This window comes from Atta cephalotes (genome assembly GCF_000143395.1).
Source record: "Atta cephalotes unplaced genomic scaffold scaffold00044, whole genome shotgun sequence".
In the NCBI taxonomy this organism is placed as follows: Eukaryota; Metazoa; Arthropoda; class Insecta; order Hymenoptera; family Formicidae; genus Atta; species Atta cephalotes.
The window spans coordinates 1,847,047-1,863,269 of record NW_012130108.1 but is presented as its reverse complement, the minus strand read 5'-3'; the positions used below and the strand labels follow the sequence as shown (position 1 = coordinate 1,863,269).

The window sequence follows — 16,223 nt, the reverse complement described above, 5'->3', positions numbered from 1 at the left end:
AAGTTACATAAACGGTGATCGAGCAACGAAATACCTGATTTTTATGATGCTTCCCCTCAATCACGGAGACAGCGCCAAGTGCACGGCATACATTCTAGAAGAGCCATGTGCTTTTTTTCTCCGCACTCGAAACCTAATTGAATCGCTCGTGGAGGATGTCTGTTTGTATTTTATAAGCGTAAATATTCTCGGCAAAAAGACCTCGCTCATAATTCTAAAAGTATACAGAGCTAATTGTAATAACGTCAATACAAGCGATCATTATATTATTACTCTCGACATGAAACAGTACGATAAATCTGCTGCTTCTAATTATATTCTCTTATATTTTTCCGGTTTACTAGGAGTGCATTCGGGGAGACACTATTAGTGTTATTTATGTCATTCTATCTTCATTGTTTAGACGTAAAACAAAGATAGATGACGCTGACAGCGCTGATAACGTGCTGCTTGAATGCGACCTAGAAGTGCACACTGTGTACACATACTCTCACTTTGACAGCTTCGATAAAAGCAAAAAGAAACGACGATTCGCAAATAAAAGCGCGGAACATTTACAAAAGGAATAAATCTAATTATAATTACTCTGTTTATTATATAAGTAGTATACATATATGTATATATAAAACATATATACATATATGTATAATTAAAAAAATATATGTATATATATATATATATATATATATATTACCGATACTAGAAACGCACAATTGGCGAGATATATTTTTGAACATATACATGTATATAAATCAGGACGAGATTGCCTTGGCGAGGTCAAGCCTAAAAGAGAACGTATTTTATGATCATTCCAAGATCAATTGCATCGATTAGTCTTGGTTAACTAAACTAAATCCTTTTCTTTATATTACAAGTAGAATATATAATCTAAGAAAATGGCAGCAAATCGCTCACAGTTCGAACTGACGCGACCTTAGAATCTAAGGCGATAGATTATCAACAGAGGGAAGTATAATTATATTTTATATATATATATATATATATACATATATATATACATATATATATAATAATATATAAATCGGCGGATCTAACACTCTAAATTAAATTAGAACTTCTTTAATTATTTAAATTTGATAAATTTTCACTGTTTAAAGTTTTTCAAAAGTTTCTTTTTCTATCTTGAATTATTTAAGAGAAAGTAAAACTACGATTTGCCATAATAAATCACGATGGTATTGAAGCTTTCATGACGCATTTCTTAATCACAGAGTTCAACTCCACCGCGGTAACATTTTAACGTCAACTTACGCTACTTAAGCTTGTATCTATCTCATCATTGTGTGACCTGTACAAAGTAATTTTACGTGGATCAGAATCTTGATCTAATCAGAACGATATACCCCGGTTTGTACATCCGCAAAAGTATGCTCAATCACGTCGCCGCCAGGTAAACTTTGCCCTCTGACTCGTCACTTCTGCTGCCGGAGCAGAAGTGACTGGATGGGAATACGGACATGACGGTTTCGTGCAGAATGGATGATACTTGCACTGCTGGGTGGGATGCGAGAACACGCAGCCTAGCTTTGTGCAAGACAAACCGAATTTGCACTTGGGATGCTTGTAGGCGCATTTGTCACCAAACTTACATGCCGGGAAGGCACTGCGAAAAAAAAAATAAGACAAATTAATAAAAATTAAAAGAACATTTTCTGGCATCATATGATCATAGAAAGAAAAGTATTTTTACGATGAAATCATTGAGAATTTTTTTTCAGAATTTTTCATGTAATTTTTTAGAATTTCTAAATAATTTTATAATTTTTTACAAAAAAACTTTCTCAGATTTTTTATACAATATTGAAACATTTTTCAGAAACACCAACAAAATTTACACATCTTTTCTAGAATTCTTCATATAAATTCTGAAATATATATATTCTAAGATTTTTCATTCTATTATTTCTAATGAAATCTTTTAAAAATCTGAAAAAAAGTTTAAAGTATTTTTTCAGAAATTGTAGAATGAGAAATCTTAGAATATTTCAAAATTCACTTATATGAAAGATTCTAAAATATAAATTTTCTCATAATTCATATGAACATTGCGAGAAAAAATATAATGTCAGATATAATCAGAGATATAATGAATCTCTCTAGAAAGATACATTACCTGCACATAACAGGGGGATGAAGATACGCGCATTTGTTCCCTAATGTACAATTTGGCCAATATCGACAATTCTCCCGGGATTTGTCTGAAATGGCCGAGGCCGTGGCCTCTACCGGTTTTTTATCCGGGGCTGGAAAGAGCAACCGCACATTTTACAACGATATACTTTTACGCTCTAAACAAATCCCAAAAAAAAGAAATTTGCTTACGTTTGGCTGACGTCGTCACCAGCGACGCGTTAGATTTCAGTTGTATGGGACTAGGAGAATGAGATCTATTGTATATTATAGGACTTAATTTTCTCCGTCTACGGGGCATTTCGTCAATCTTATCTACGTTCTCCGTATTGCAGTTCTCGTTGTTCTCCTCTCCGCTCGTTTCCTTCGGACTAGCGTGCGCGTTATCTTCCGTTGAGCTCGTTATTCTAAACTTATTTATTTCCAACTCGTCCTGCGCCATTGCCGCCATCGTCGTTGTTGCTTCATTGTGCGTCGTCAACAGTGCAAGCTCGTCATCCTCGTTCACCTGCGAGCATGAGGAGGAACATCGTGCGTCTAGAATACGCGTGAGGATTAAAATTCAGAGGGAGGGAATGAGGGAAATGCTTTAGAGGTGGTGGAAGACTTACCTCCATCTCCAGTCGCTCTTCGTCATCCTCGGAGCTGATCTTCTCTTTCATGAGATTGTTGTTATATCCGTTCAGAGTAACTAAGAATTTTTGATTGTCGTCGCTTCTTTGAAACAACGACATCATGACTCCCATATGCTCGTCCGTTACTGGTTGTGGTACATCTACGAATTATGCGATAATAAGCGAGGAATTAAAATCCTAAGAGAAGGATGAAAGAGTCAGTCTTTGTACCGCGAAAGAATCACATTGGAATCTTTATTTATCTTAAATATGCTGCATTTTTATTAAATGTTTATTAGTAAATAATTGTTTATTATACTTCTTACAATTTCTAAATATTTAGAAACTGTTAGTATAAGTTAATATAAGTGTTATTAGTCGAAGATCGAAGGAGGAGAAATAGACTAGTGAGAGAAAACTTGATTTGTAAATAGCACGCTGCGGATTTGATCTCTATCGTCATCTCATATACATATATATATATATACTTTGATCTTATAAGAGACTAACTGGATTAAAATTTAAGAATAAACTAATTTTAACTTGTTCGGGAATCCAATAAATAATAATACAAGATCGATAAATAAAGTTTCCAAATGAAAGAGTAAAAAATAGGATACGAGACAGATTCTGTAACTCTTTCAAACTGTTATAAAAAAGACGTCTCCACGGTGATGGCACTTACAAGGCTCGTGCTCGACGTCTTCCACATCCAGATGATCTACTGTATTTAATTCGACTTGAATTTTTTCCATGACCAGTCTCTTATTAGAATTAAAATGTACCGACAAGTTTTGACTTACGTCACGAGCCGGGGCAGGTTTAAGACGCTTTAAAACTGGCTTCTTGTCCTAACAAAATTGAGCCTTCGATGAAAAAAACGTTCTTTGTTCTCCTACGTTTAATACATTTGTTTTACAGATACGTGTATATTAAAAAATATCGGCATTTATCGTTCTCGGTGTTACAAAGTTACAAGAATCATTACTCGATTTACAATATTTAGTCGATTTACAATATATTAATTGAATTGAAACTCACGAATAGAGATGGTTCCGGATTTTTCTGCTTGACAACCGACTGATTTGCCTCCGCGACAGCTCGCAACAAAAGTGATTGCGTGGCGCGTTTCTGGGTCGGTTGCAGCGGCTTCAAAGGTCTTGGCGTGACAATTACTTTGCTCGGTAATCTCGTATCATCGATATCCTCGTCCACGTCGCTAGACGTCCTTTTGTCCATCTTATCCTGAGATTTTGAACCTGCGTGTCCTGAATAGCCAATATTTTGAGTCGCATTGAATAGAACATCATTCGACGTTTTTATACGTCTCCTCTCAGTTCTCATAATAGTGGTAGATACAGGTCTGTTTACAGCGACTATGTGCGACTTCACAGGTCCGGTTAGCTGTTCGTCATTATCCGCTTCATCTTCATCTTCAGTTTCCTTCCCCTCCTCTCTTTCGTGTCTCTCGGCACCGGGATTCAGAGAAACTAGAGATCTGTCATTTTCGCTGTTGCGAAGCTGCCTTTGTTTATGCATCGGCCTGAAATTATTCCTTAATGGACCGAGTCTGTCCTTGATATTTTTGTTGTTTCCCACTTGATCTAAACTCTTTGGATTATTTCTATAATCTGTTGCCTCTTGTGATTTTGTGGACTGTCTCTGGACTTTACTATTGATACCCAGACGATCCTTAATAGTGCATGCAGATTTCTTTGCAGACGCGTCCGTTTTGGAACTCGAATTCAAGTTCTTCTCCCTGGACTCTGCGTTTCTGTTTAGTCTCTCATTCTTGCTGCTCTCTATTCGACTTCTCACGTCGTTGATTTTGCTCATTGTCTCGTGATGCCGCGATGAGTCGCCCTCGCGATTCCGTCTGGAACCCCGATCGTCCATCTCGAAACTCCTGCCCTTTCCATTACGTCCATTATCGTAGCGATGCGACTTTTCGAACCGCTTCTCCGACGGACGGTAGCGACCGTTGCCTTCTCTCTCTCTGTAGGTCTCGAATTTCTTCCGTGGAGAGACTATGCCAAGCCGGGTTTTCACAGACACGACCGACACGATCTTTGGCTTGTTCACGCAGGATTTGAGCTTCTTTGAATCCGGGAAAGATGACGACATATCTTCCTTTTCCAGGGTTGGGTAGGAACTAGTTAAAACGTTAAAAAAATAAGAAATAAGAAATAAGATTTAAAAAAAGTTAAAAAGTTAATGACTTTTAACTTAACTTAGTTAATTTTAAATACATTAATTTTTTATTTAATTTAATTGCTTTTAAACTTTAATTTATTAACTTTTTTTAATTCAAAATTTTTCTATCCCTCTTAATGCTAATATTTTTTTGAAATCTTAAACATTAGCTAATTAATTTAGAAAAAGTTTAATTAATGATTTTATGATTAGAACTCTATAATAAGAATCACACTATATGATAGCTAGTTTTTATTGACGCTAGATTTTGTTCAATTCTCGTTTATATTTGGATCATTCATTTTAGGTGTAATAAATATTATATTTCAACAACATAAATATTTAATGAGCCTTAGATAAAGAATTGTTGTAATACAGTACTGCACATCTATTCATTTTCTAAATTTTTACGTATAGTTTTTGTAACAAATATCTAATAGATGTAGTCATAAACATTCGTGATTCTTTTTACGTTTAAAAAATTAGATAAACATTAAAGAAAAAGAGATAATGCAAATATATACTCTTCTCTCTCGTAAGATTTTGACAAAAACATCTTATGCTGTGATTCTTATTATATATAAATAACTTACATGTGAATAAAAAAAATTAAATTTACCTAATAATCTATATTATAAGTGTTTAAAGTGTTCTCATTTCAAAACAAAATTAAGATATTCTGATCTCAAAAATAATTTTTTTCAAAATTAACTTTTTTTAAACTTAAGTTAATTCAATCTTAACTTTTATTAAATTAAATTGTTATTCCTTCAATTCTTAACTTAATTTTATAAATTTTATAAGTCATTAACTTTAACTTAATTTAGTTTTAAAAAAATATTAACTTACCCAACCCTGTCCTTTTCTTCCTCGGATGGCTTCGACCGCTTCGCCTCGTTACTCCTTTTCTCCGTGCTATTGTGACGACTACTCGACGTCTCCAATGATCTCTTCAAACTTTTATCCGACACCTCGCTCTCTTTTGGATCACCATACGAATCTATAGTCTTCGCAACGGGATTCTCAGGCTCGCCGGAGATATCCTTCGTGTTCTCGTCGCGCCCGGAACTCTGCTGCGGCTTCCTCGAGAAGGCAGAGTCTTGATAAGATCCGCTGCCATGTATTGACGACGTTTCGTCTGTTTTACTTTTGCTGTGTACACTTTTCACGCTTCTTTCCGCGCTCTTGCTGTGACTTCGCTCTGAGTTTTGATTAGGTACGGATTTTGTTGTCGGTTGCTTTTGCACTGGTGATTGCTTGTCACTCTTCGTACTTTTGTCCGGGAACTTCTCGACGACCGAGGATTGCTCCGCTGCCTGATCCTCTAGGAACGAAGTCGCGGATATCTTCTTCTTTTTTCTCTCTTCCTCCTGCTTCACTATAACAGTAGGTACAAACTCGCGAGACGATTTCTTCTTGGCTACAGTGACTTTCTGCAATTTTTTTTAGCACCTGATCGTGCAGCCAATCCACGAATACAGTTGTGCAGTCCTCCAGGAACAAATTTAAGTCATTATGCATCTGCTGACGGGATTTCTTATTCACTACCATTACTAATATGTAATCAGGTAGCTCCTCATCATAGTGGACTCCCAATTCCATAAGTTTGGCGCGAATGGCACTCTGAAAATTAAGACAAATTAAAAACAATTAAGAAAAATTAAGACAAAACTTGCTTAGCTAAAACTATAAAAAACTATAAAACTATAAAACTATAAAAACTATAAAACTATAAAAAACGTATTAATTTTCTAGATTCCTACCTTTTACAATTAAAGAGTATACTAAAAATCAGATCCCATAAACAATTTATTATATTGTACTATATGTTTCAATTGCTTTTTTCTAACACATATTCTACAATAAGCCTTTAATAATAAATCAGAAGTTAAAAGCAAGAAATTGACCAATTATAGGCCGTATTCATAGTTGTAATTCTTATTTTAAGTAATGTCTTAAAAGATTAACATGGCTCTCTGATTGACTTATGACATCTTAAGATTGTACTTAAAACCTCAAATATAAGAATCGACTATGAATACCATAGTCAATAATTCGTATATTTAATTGTGATTGATCAATTTTTAGTTTCTAATTTTCGATTTATTATTAATGACTTATTGTAGACTTATTGTAGTCATAACACTTATTTAAGTAACTTTTAAACACATTTTCCCTAAACGTGTTTGCAAATTCTAATAAATTTTTGTAGAGGGATTTAGACAACAGGGGAATCTATTTTTAAAATGTTAGTTTTTCTCCTTGTAAGATTTATTATAATTCATTGAATTTTTTGTCTCAAAATGACGCAATAAGTTTCAGTGTCACTATAATGGGTTCCCATCTTGTAAAAGTAAAAAATTAACATTTCTAAGTATGATAAGACTGTCGCGTTGCTTAATTTCCCCAAAAATTTGTACTTAAAATGAAATAAATATATATATTCGGATGTTGAGAAAAGAAAAAGCCAAGATGCTAAATGCAAAAAGTCCAAGTAACACAAACAAACCTTCTGATATTTGTTTATTCTAAAGTTCCCTTTATAAATTATTTAAAGAATTGTTCTATTGCTGAGTTTTCTTCTTTTTTTAATCGAATTGCATCCTCAAAAAAGAATTCAATCCAAAATAATGTAATTAACTTGGAAATATCAAATAATACACCGAGTACAGTAAGTAACAGCATTCAGTTAATCATGCGACGAGTTATAAAAATCACAGTAGAATGAATGACCAATTGTTCTGATTCAATTTATAAGCCATTGATTTGATTGCCTTAAGAAATAATTTTAAAAAGAAGCGTATACTTTGGTGATCATTCAACAAGCTTATAAGCTTATCGTTCAATTTCTTTGAAAATATTATTTGCAAAAATTTTTATATTGTAATTAGTTTATAGGATCTGATTTTTAATACACTATACAATTAGATATAAATAATTTCATTCGTTAAGTATAACAATACTTTTTGAGAAACATAGTTGCTTCTCTATAACACTGTTATTTTCCAAGAAGACAGAAATAACTTGTAAATAATTCAGCAAATACGTCTTAGAAGCATTACATTAGTTTCTCGAAGACGCTTTGTACCTTTTTTCAAAAAGAAGACAGAAGTAACTTACTAATATATCCTAGGATGATATTCATAGTTGATTCTTATTTTAATGCAGCCTTCTGATTAGTTTATAACATCTAAAGAAGTTAAGACAGTCTTGAATATAAGACTAAGATAATTAACTATGAATACCAGCCTTAGAAACATTACAATGATTTCTCAAAGATTTTATCTTTTCGCAGAAAGAAGAGAGACAGAAGTAATTTGTAAATACTATACAATAATTCCATTCGTCTTTCTTAGAAATATTACAATAGTTTCTCAAATCATTGTATTTTTTTTTCCGGAAAGAAGGCAATAGCTTCCAATCATTTCTACAGTCTAGATTTCTGCATGTACAGAGAGACAGAAATTAATGCTAAATAAATAAACTTAATAATAGAGCTGGGGTGCGCCTGGATTTCTAAGCAGCGGAGATTTTGCGAAGGACACACGTCGTTTTGAAACCTTCACGTCCCTCTGTGAGGAACGATTGACGATTACATAATAATCAGGATAGTATCGACGTACGGGATCAAATGTCACGTCTGAGTCTTCATACAACCGGATGACTGGATGATCTTATGCTAATAGAATCTTTGCGTGCGCAAGACACGCATTCCGCAACACTCACCCGGAGCTGATTCGTGACTTCGATGCCACGCGTGTCCATGATCGTGGGATGATCGCTGAACCTTCACCGAGGAATCGAGCGTAAATCAACGTCGTCGTCGTTGTCGTTGTGTCGTCGACCGGCCGAATCGATGAGCCGATACGATCGCGAGTCGGCGTATCACGGAACGAAAACATTCTCCGCCATGACGGCCATGACGGACGAACGAACGAAACGTTTCGCCTTCATAGTGCATGAAACGAGACTAGATGGGCGACCGGCGAACGTAATGAGCGACTTCATCGATTAGTTTTGTCAGCGAGATGACGATCTTTGACGATCTCTGACGATCTCGGAATTAAAATTGAAAATTCACTTTGAATTTCATCTAAATTTCGATTAATTTATTAAAATATTTATACACATTATTTCGTTGACGCGAGTGGAATTATTAATCCTTTATTATTTATAATAATATAATGAAAAAGAATTAGAGGTAACTAATTCAAACATTGTTATTAATAATTCTGTTGTTTTAATTATTATATATTAATTTAATTGCTAATTAAATCAAATAACAATTATTATTTTATTTACTCATTTTTATCTTTATTTATATTTACCTACAATTGTATAATATAATGAATTTGGTTTTATGTTTTGCCATAATGGAAGTTGATGTTTTACAAATCTCTTTCCACTTTAATAGTATTAACGCTTTCTTTTTTATGAATAAAAATATAAATTTCTGAATATTTCTTTTCAATAATCATTTTTAAATGTTTATATTTGGCAAGTATATACTTACTTAATTTTGATCTCTTGAGTTGTCATTTCAAAATTACCGCGGGGCGAATTTAAATGGCCGCATTTAGAATCTGCACAAAATCGTACAAGCAGCTCCGCTAGTTCTGCTAGCAAGACTATGATTTTTTATGATCTTTGATGATCTTTAACGGAGTTGAAATCAAAAATTTACTTTGAAAATAATTCCGATTAATTCATTAAAATATTAAAATACTACATATTACACATGAATCGAACGATAATAAAGTTTATATAAAGTAATTTAATCGCACGCAATGTTAGTATGACAAACAGTGAATATTAGAAAAACTTAATGTAATAAATCGTACATTTCGGAACTCACAGGTACTTTTTCAGATTCATAAAATATGTTTCATGGTAATATAGATGAATAATCTTACGGTCAGCGAGACATAGTGTGATATTGTTTCGAAGAATTGATCCTGTTTTTATGTGAATTGTGTCTAAAGTGAGAAATTCATTGTCACAATATATCGGAAAGTTAGTAATGAAAGTAAATTGTCAAATTATTCTCTATTGTCCATCTTTGTATTATGTCAATTTAAATATTCATAAGACAATATTCATAATTGAGGTTGAATTTCTACTTACAATATGCGAAAACAGAACAATCTTACAAATTCATTTGATAGTGTTGAGCGCAAGTGTTACAATAGTGACATATAATATTAAGGGCCGATCGATGTTTGTTTATTCGTCTGACAATTTTTCAATAAGATAAGAGTCATTTAGATGAATCGTGTCTTTGAGATTTAATGCCTTTGTTTTGTTTTTTAATGTTTAGTATCTCTGAGATAATGTTTAGTATCTCTGAGATGTTTAGTATCTTCTTTTGTTGTATTTATTTTCGATATCTTCCAATTAAGATTAAGATCTCTCAATCAAAATTGTGATCGCAATTCAATCTATGATCGGAGATAATAGAGGAAACTCTGCTTAATGTTATTTCTATGTTCATTTATACGGGTTTTGTCTTTTCGTTTACCTCACATACGACAATCTTGACAATTGATTTGATAGACAATGTTCTGGATTTGGAATTTATTAAGTTTGTCTTTGTGTACCTTGATGAAGAAGCTTAAGATTCTGTAGCCAATTGTAAAGATTGATTTATTAAAAAATGCAGTGATAGAAATATATATCTTAGATGTATAAGATACTACAAAATATTTTTTTTTAAATCGATTGCATTGTCTGAGATCACACTGTCAATCTCGCTCTGTGTGTTTAATTTCTCATGTATAATTTTTTTAAAATTCAAGCTTTCCGTCATCTCCCTTAATATCTGTCTGTCACCATTGTAATACCTGCTCAACAATATCAGACAAATTTGTAAGATGCTCTTGTTTTCGCATATTGTAAGTAGAAATTCAACCTCAATCATCTTATGAATATTTAAATTGATTAATACAAAGATGGACAATAGAGACCAATTTGATAATTTATTTCATTACTTTCATTACTTTCCGATATATTGTGACAATGAATTTCTCATTTTGGATACAATTCACATAAAAACAGGAGAATCAATTCTTCGAAACAATACCACACTATGTCTCGCTGACCGTAAAATTATTCATCTATACTACATGTAACATATTTTATGAATTGCTGAAGAAGAACCTGTGAGTTCTGAAATGTACGATTTATTACATTAAGTTTTTCTGATCATCACTATTTGTCATACTAACATTGTATGCGATTAAATTATATAAACTTCATTAAATTATATAAAATTTATATAAACTTTATTACTGCTCGATTCAGATTGTCATTTCTTTATATTTTGCATTACAAAAAACGAGCGAATTTTAATTATTTGTACACATATTATTTTATTGATGCGAATAGAATTATTGATGCTATATTATTTATAATAATATATGGAAAAAAGATTATAGATTATAGATAACAAATTCAAAGATTAGTAACAATTTTGTTTGAATTACTATTAATATAATCGCGAATTTAATTGTCAAATAACATTTACAGTATTTTATTAACACAGAATTATTAATTTTCTGTTTATTATAAAAAAAAGATATATATATATATATATATATATATATATATATATATATATCAATGAAGGTTTTCCAATTTTAGGCGGGGTTTAGGGATATCATTAGAGATATCGTAAAAAAATGAAATTTAAAATGAGATTAAAATAAGCTCCATTTTGAAATTTCAAGAGGGCAACCGTAAGAAATAAGACCTGTTCTTTTTAGCTAAAGTTCTTGCACGGTTCATCTTTTTTCACTTCACAAAGATCGGTATTCGTTATTCGTTCTTATTTTAAGACCGTCTTAAGTAATGTTTTAAGATTGGTTATGTGACATCTCAAGATTGTACTTAAGATCGTAATTCGTCTTAAATATAAGAATCGATTATGAATACCATATGATAAAAGTATAAACGTTTTAAAAATACTTCAAACGTTAATAATTGCAATATATATGCGACATATTTTCTGGTTTCTTTAGATAAATCCTCTGAAATATTGATATAATATTAATTGATAATTAAGAAAATTACCCTAATTTTCTAATTCACTAAGAGAAAATTAAAATTGAAATTTAATAGAATTATAAAATAAAAATTGAAATTTGATAGTTGAAAGAAATATTGTTTAAAAGTATCTACTATCTGCATGCTTTCTTATAAAAGATATTACATCTATAATTAAAATCATCAGTATAATTATCAGTATAACTAAGGTATCATAAAGATTTCACATGTGATTTATTCTAACTTGTACAGATTTACATTTGTCTTTCGGAAAATATTGAGATTTCGAGTTTTCGTGTAAATACATAGGACCAACCATATTGTACCAGGAAAAATATATCTATTTTATTTTTCTATGTAAAATAGGTCTCTAATTTGCGTTGCATATTCTCCTAAAATCGTGCTTTTGAGAAGCAACTTCATATATGTTCTTTTATAAAATTATACATCAATTACTCTTGCAATTTCGATAATGTTGCTTTTAGCAACGTGAAGCGTAAGTCCGGATCTACAATAGATGATTTAAATCTTAAGCTGTAAGAAATTAACCAATTACCTCGATTGCGAGGAGAATACTCAATTGTGATTCGTCCATTTCTTATGGCTTAAAACTTAAAAACCTATTGTAAATCCGGACTAATAGAATCGTAGGCATCTGTCATGTTTACCATTAATTGTGGCAGTTAGACTTCATTATCATATTCAATCCCAGAATCACAATTAATTCAAAATTGTCATCTATTTTGAGACAATTGATTGATTTGTGTTTACGACTGTGTTGCAAAAGATATTGGCATTTTGAAAATTTTACAGTTAATTTTTTTTTAATTTCCAAGAATATAAATCACAAGTCAATTGCATTGAATATTAAAAATAACATAATATCAAAACTTATTGTGCGCATATGTAAATAGTGCATGGTCGCCGTGTGTATGTTCCTCGTCGTTGTTTCACATATTTTAATCTGATAAACTCTCGTGACAGAAGAAAAATAAAAATATATTGAGATATGTAAGTCTATCTCAATAATCAGATATGAAATAGACAATATCACGTGAAAATATGATAACAAAGAATTGGAATACTCTTTAACGACTATGTACAAATGTATCTGCTTCTTTTCTAAGTTAATATAATAAGCATTATTTTACATTCTTAACATCAATAGATCATGTGTTTAATCCATGATAGCACCTCTCTAGAATATGTCTGTCTATAAAATACTGCTACATATCTTCGTTTTATTGCCACGAAACATATCTTTTACAGTGATTCTTGTAAACGTGACGTCATGTTATTGACAATGAGATTAATATGAAGACCATGATGAAGATGTTTTTGAAACATCTTCTTATTTTAACATGTTTGCAATCTCTATTTCTTTCAAGAATCAATCCCATAAGAAGAAAGAACATCTTTGAAAATATTTCTGTTGGCAGTGTTCTAGAAAAATCTGCTGAAGAAGCCCTTCTTTTTGGTAGATTTCAGAAAGATCTGGTCGATGTCCTTAAAAACTTTTTCGGCAGATTGGGCGGCATTAATGTAGTAATGAATTCCTTGTAGAGCATAATAGTCAACGAGAGGTGCAGTTTGTGTGTGATATGTAGCCAATCGTTTTTTCAGAGCTTCCTCGTTATCATCAGATCTTTTGATCAAAGGTTCCCCGGTGACCTATCAACATATAAAGAAAGATTATATCTCGTCCTGGACTTTAATTGAACTGCACAATGTATTCAATTATGTAATCATCTCATTTTTGCATATGTATTTATCATCGAAAACATGCTATTACACGTTATCTCCGGTAGAGATATATTTATCAAAATCCATATAAGGGTCACAGTATGTCGCTAAGCTTATCTTTTTTATTAGCACTTTGCGAGTGCAATAATTTGCAGCGATTAAAAAATATTTTTCCAAATTATGTTATGTAAAAAGTCTCTACAGCATGAAATTGCACAAAAGTTGTAGCAACATCATGTTGCAGCAATATTGCAAAGAATTTGCAGCGATATTGCTGCAAATTCTGTGCTATATGGAAGTTGATCATTTTTTTACTAAAAATTAATTAATCAATGTGCACTTTGCTTTCTATCTCTTGCTTTTTACCTCTTGCCATTTTTCTCTTGGCGATTATTTAATCGAAAATCATTTTTTGTCACTATTGTTTTGTCTTTTCCGAGGCTCGTTAGTTTTTATTTCAGACGATAGAAAACAAAGAAACAAGAGATAAAAAGTGGTAGATTTCTCTAGAAATAGGCATGAGGTAAAAAAGCAAAAAACAGAAGCAAAGAATACTAGATTAGCTTTAAAGCTTTTTGTTACTTACATCATCCTTCATGGGAACTTTGGGGGGAGCAAACTCTTCGTGATAAGATCTTCCGCTGGCCAGATGTATCAGCCTGCCTGTGATTCTTCTGATCAATAATTTGTCTTCAATACCGAACTCAATCACGGCGTCAAGTTTTGTTTTTCTCGTGTTGAGCATTTCGTCAAGCTGTACAACAAGAAGTAATTAAACACAGTTAATTAAACATTTCAGCTTCTTTTTATAAAGTGTAATATGTTTTGCTTGGTTGCTTACCTTCTCCGCTTGAGGTACACTCCTTGGAAAGCCATCCAGTAAAAAACCACGTTTGCATTCAGGCTTCTCTAAATTGTGCTGGATCATGCTGACCACTAAGTCATCGCTGACTAATTTGCCTTCGTCCATTATTTTTTTAATTTGAACTCCAAGGGCAGAACCAGAGTTGACCTCGGCCCTCAGCATATCGCCGGTGGACAGATGACATACGCAATATCTGTCTTTGAATAGTGGGGCCTAAAATAATCATTCAACATTTTGCAATTGCAATTAAGCATTATATAGCCAGGTGTGTATGTAAGACGTAGTATGACTTAAATAAATTCATTACAAGTGATAAATAAAATCATAACAATATCTTTACGATATATTATTATATACGATATATGACTTCTGTGTTCTACCTGAGTAATAAACTTTGGAATATCTTTGATTTTGATTAAAGATTAAAAAGTTATTTATAAAAAGTTATTTATTACAATAAATATATATTCAATAACATATTTCTAAGCTCAACTACGCATAAAAATAAATATAAATGATGACGAGAAATTTATATCCATATTTTTGACATTGACAAATGTCTTTGACGTTGACAAATATTATATATGACATTGACAAATAACGAAATAACTGACAGAACAGATTGGTACCAAGCAGCACTATCTTTCTAATTTTATTCACTCAATTAGATCATCTGTGAGATTCATTATCACATCAAAGAGCGATAAGTAGTTCATCTGGAAAAAACAAATGAAGCGTGAATTTTTATAGACGCAAAAGGAAAATACCTGAGTGCCCTTGCCGCTACCGGGTGGTCCCAATAGAACGGCGTTAATCCCACTCGACGGGGTCTCGAGCTTTTCCTTTAGCACTACGTTTGTTTGCGGCGGCATATTTTACGATATTATCTTATTAATGGGATGAAAATTCGCGTGGTTATGTCACAGTCGTCACAGTTACTTCCGCGGCAACGTTATCACATTCGTCAAAGAAGCCGCAATTAATAACACGGTGTTACCCGTCACTGTTCGTCACTACAAGTGAATGTTGGAACATCCTTTCGAAACACACGACTTGATGCAAGATGCGTGCGTAAGCAAATCGGCGGTGAATATTTGGCCTTAGCTCAATACGCGGCACACCACATCTGTCGACAATCGCAAGAAACGGTATCATCGGCTTGTCGATTTAAACTACTGCAGGAAATATCGCATCGATAAGATAAAAATATAAAATGTAAAAAATATAAAACAAATATTTATTTATATATTTATAACACTTTGTCTTTTCGACAAAGCATAAAAAATGACGAAAAGATCATCGTTTTTTAAGATTGTCCTTTCAGCAAAACGAAGACATTTTTTTAATTTTGTTGAAAAGACAACTTAAAAAAAAGACATCTTTTCGTCATCTTTCTGATTATCAACAAAATTTCGCAAAGTAAAAAGATTAGGGTGCGAGTAGCTCACCGCTCAATGCGATTGAGGGTGTGAGCACAAGAATTGTTGTAATACTTATTTAGGCTACGTTCCAAAACTTCCTTTCCGAGAAAAATTTTACTCGATATATATACACGTACTATACTATAGTATATATAGAGTAAAATCTTCCTCGGAGAGGAAGTTTTGGAACGTAGC

The 16,223-nt window shown here is 32.4% G+C and overlaps 2 protein-coding genes across 2 annotated transcripts; both read right to left on the bottom strand.

Annotated features, from left to right (window-relative positions):
- Positions 1–1,392: 1,392 nt before the first annotated feature.
- On the bottom strand, positions 1,393–8,723 carry LOC105622422 (zinc finger CCCH domain-containing protein 14). Its single transcript, XM_012203842.1, is given in 9 exon segments — positions 1,393–1,624; positions 2,135–2,264; positions 2,344–2,659; positions 2,763–2,926; positions 3,451–3,616; positions 3,807–4,917; positions 5,808–6,403; positions 6,405–6,581; positions 8,685–8,723. Coding segments are annotated over 9 exon segments (2,931 nt in total).
- Positions 8,724–13,442: 4,719 nt separating this feature from the next.
- On the bottom strand, positions 13,443–15,479 carry LOC105622421 (adenylate kinase). The gene is made up of 4 exons (XM_012203841.1): positions 15,375–15,479; positions 14,584–14,820; positions 14,329–14,496; positions 13,443–13,670 (listed from the first exon to the last, which is right to left on the bottom strand). The coding sequence occupies exons 1-4, from the start codon at positions 15,477–15,479 to the stop codon at positions 13,443–13,445; spliced, it is 738 nt and encodes a 245-aa protein (XP_012059231.1).
- Between the last annotated feature and the right edge of the window lie 744 nt (positions 15,480–16,223).

What these genes read in the sequence shown, in the direction of transcription:
- LOC105622421 (XM_012203841.1), bottom strand. Translation starts at nt 15,479, where the DNA reads ATGCCGCCGCAAACAAACGTAGTGCTAAAGGAAAAGCTCGAGACCCCG. An exon ending in GTAGCGGCAAGGGCACTCAG is followed by an intron (nt 14,821 to 15,374) that starts GTATTTTCCTTT and finishes TGATTATTTTAG; the next exon opens with GCCCCACTATTCAAAGACAG. An exon ending in AAGTTCCCATGAAGGATGAT is followed by an intron (nt 13,671 to 14,328) that starts GTAAGTAACAAA and finishes ATATGTTGATAG; the next exon opens with GTCACCGGGGAACCTTTGAT.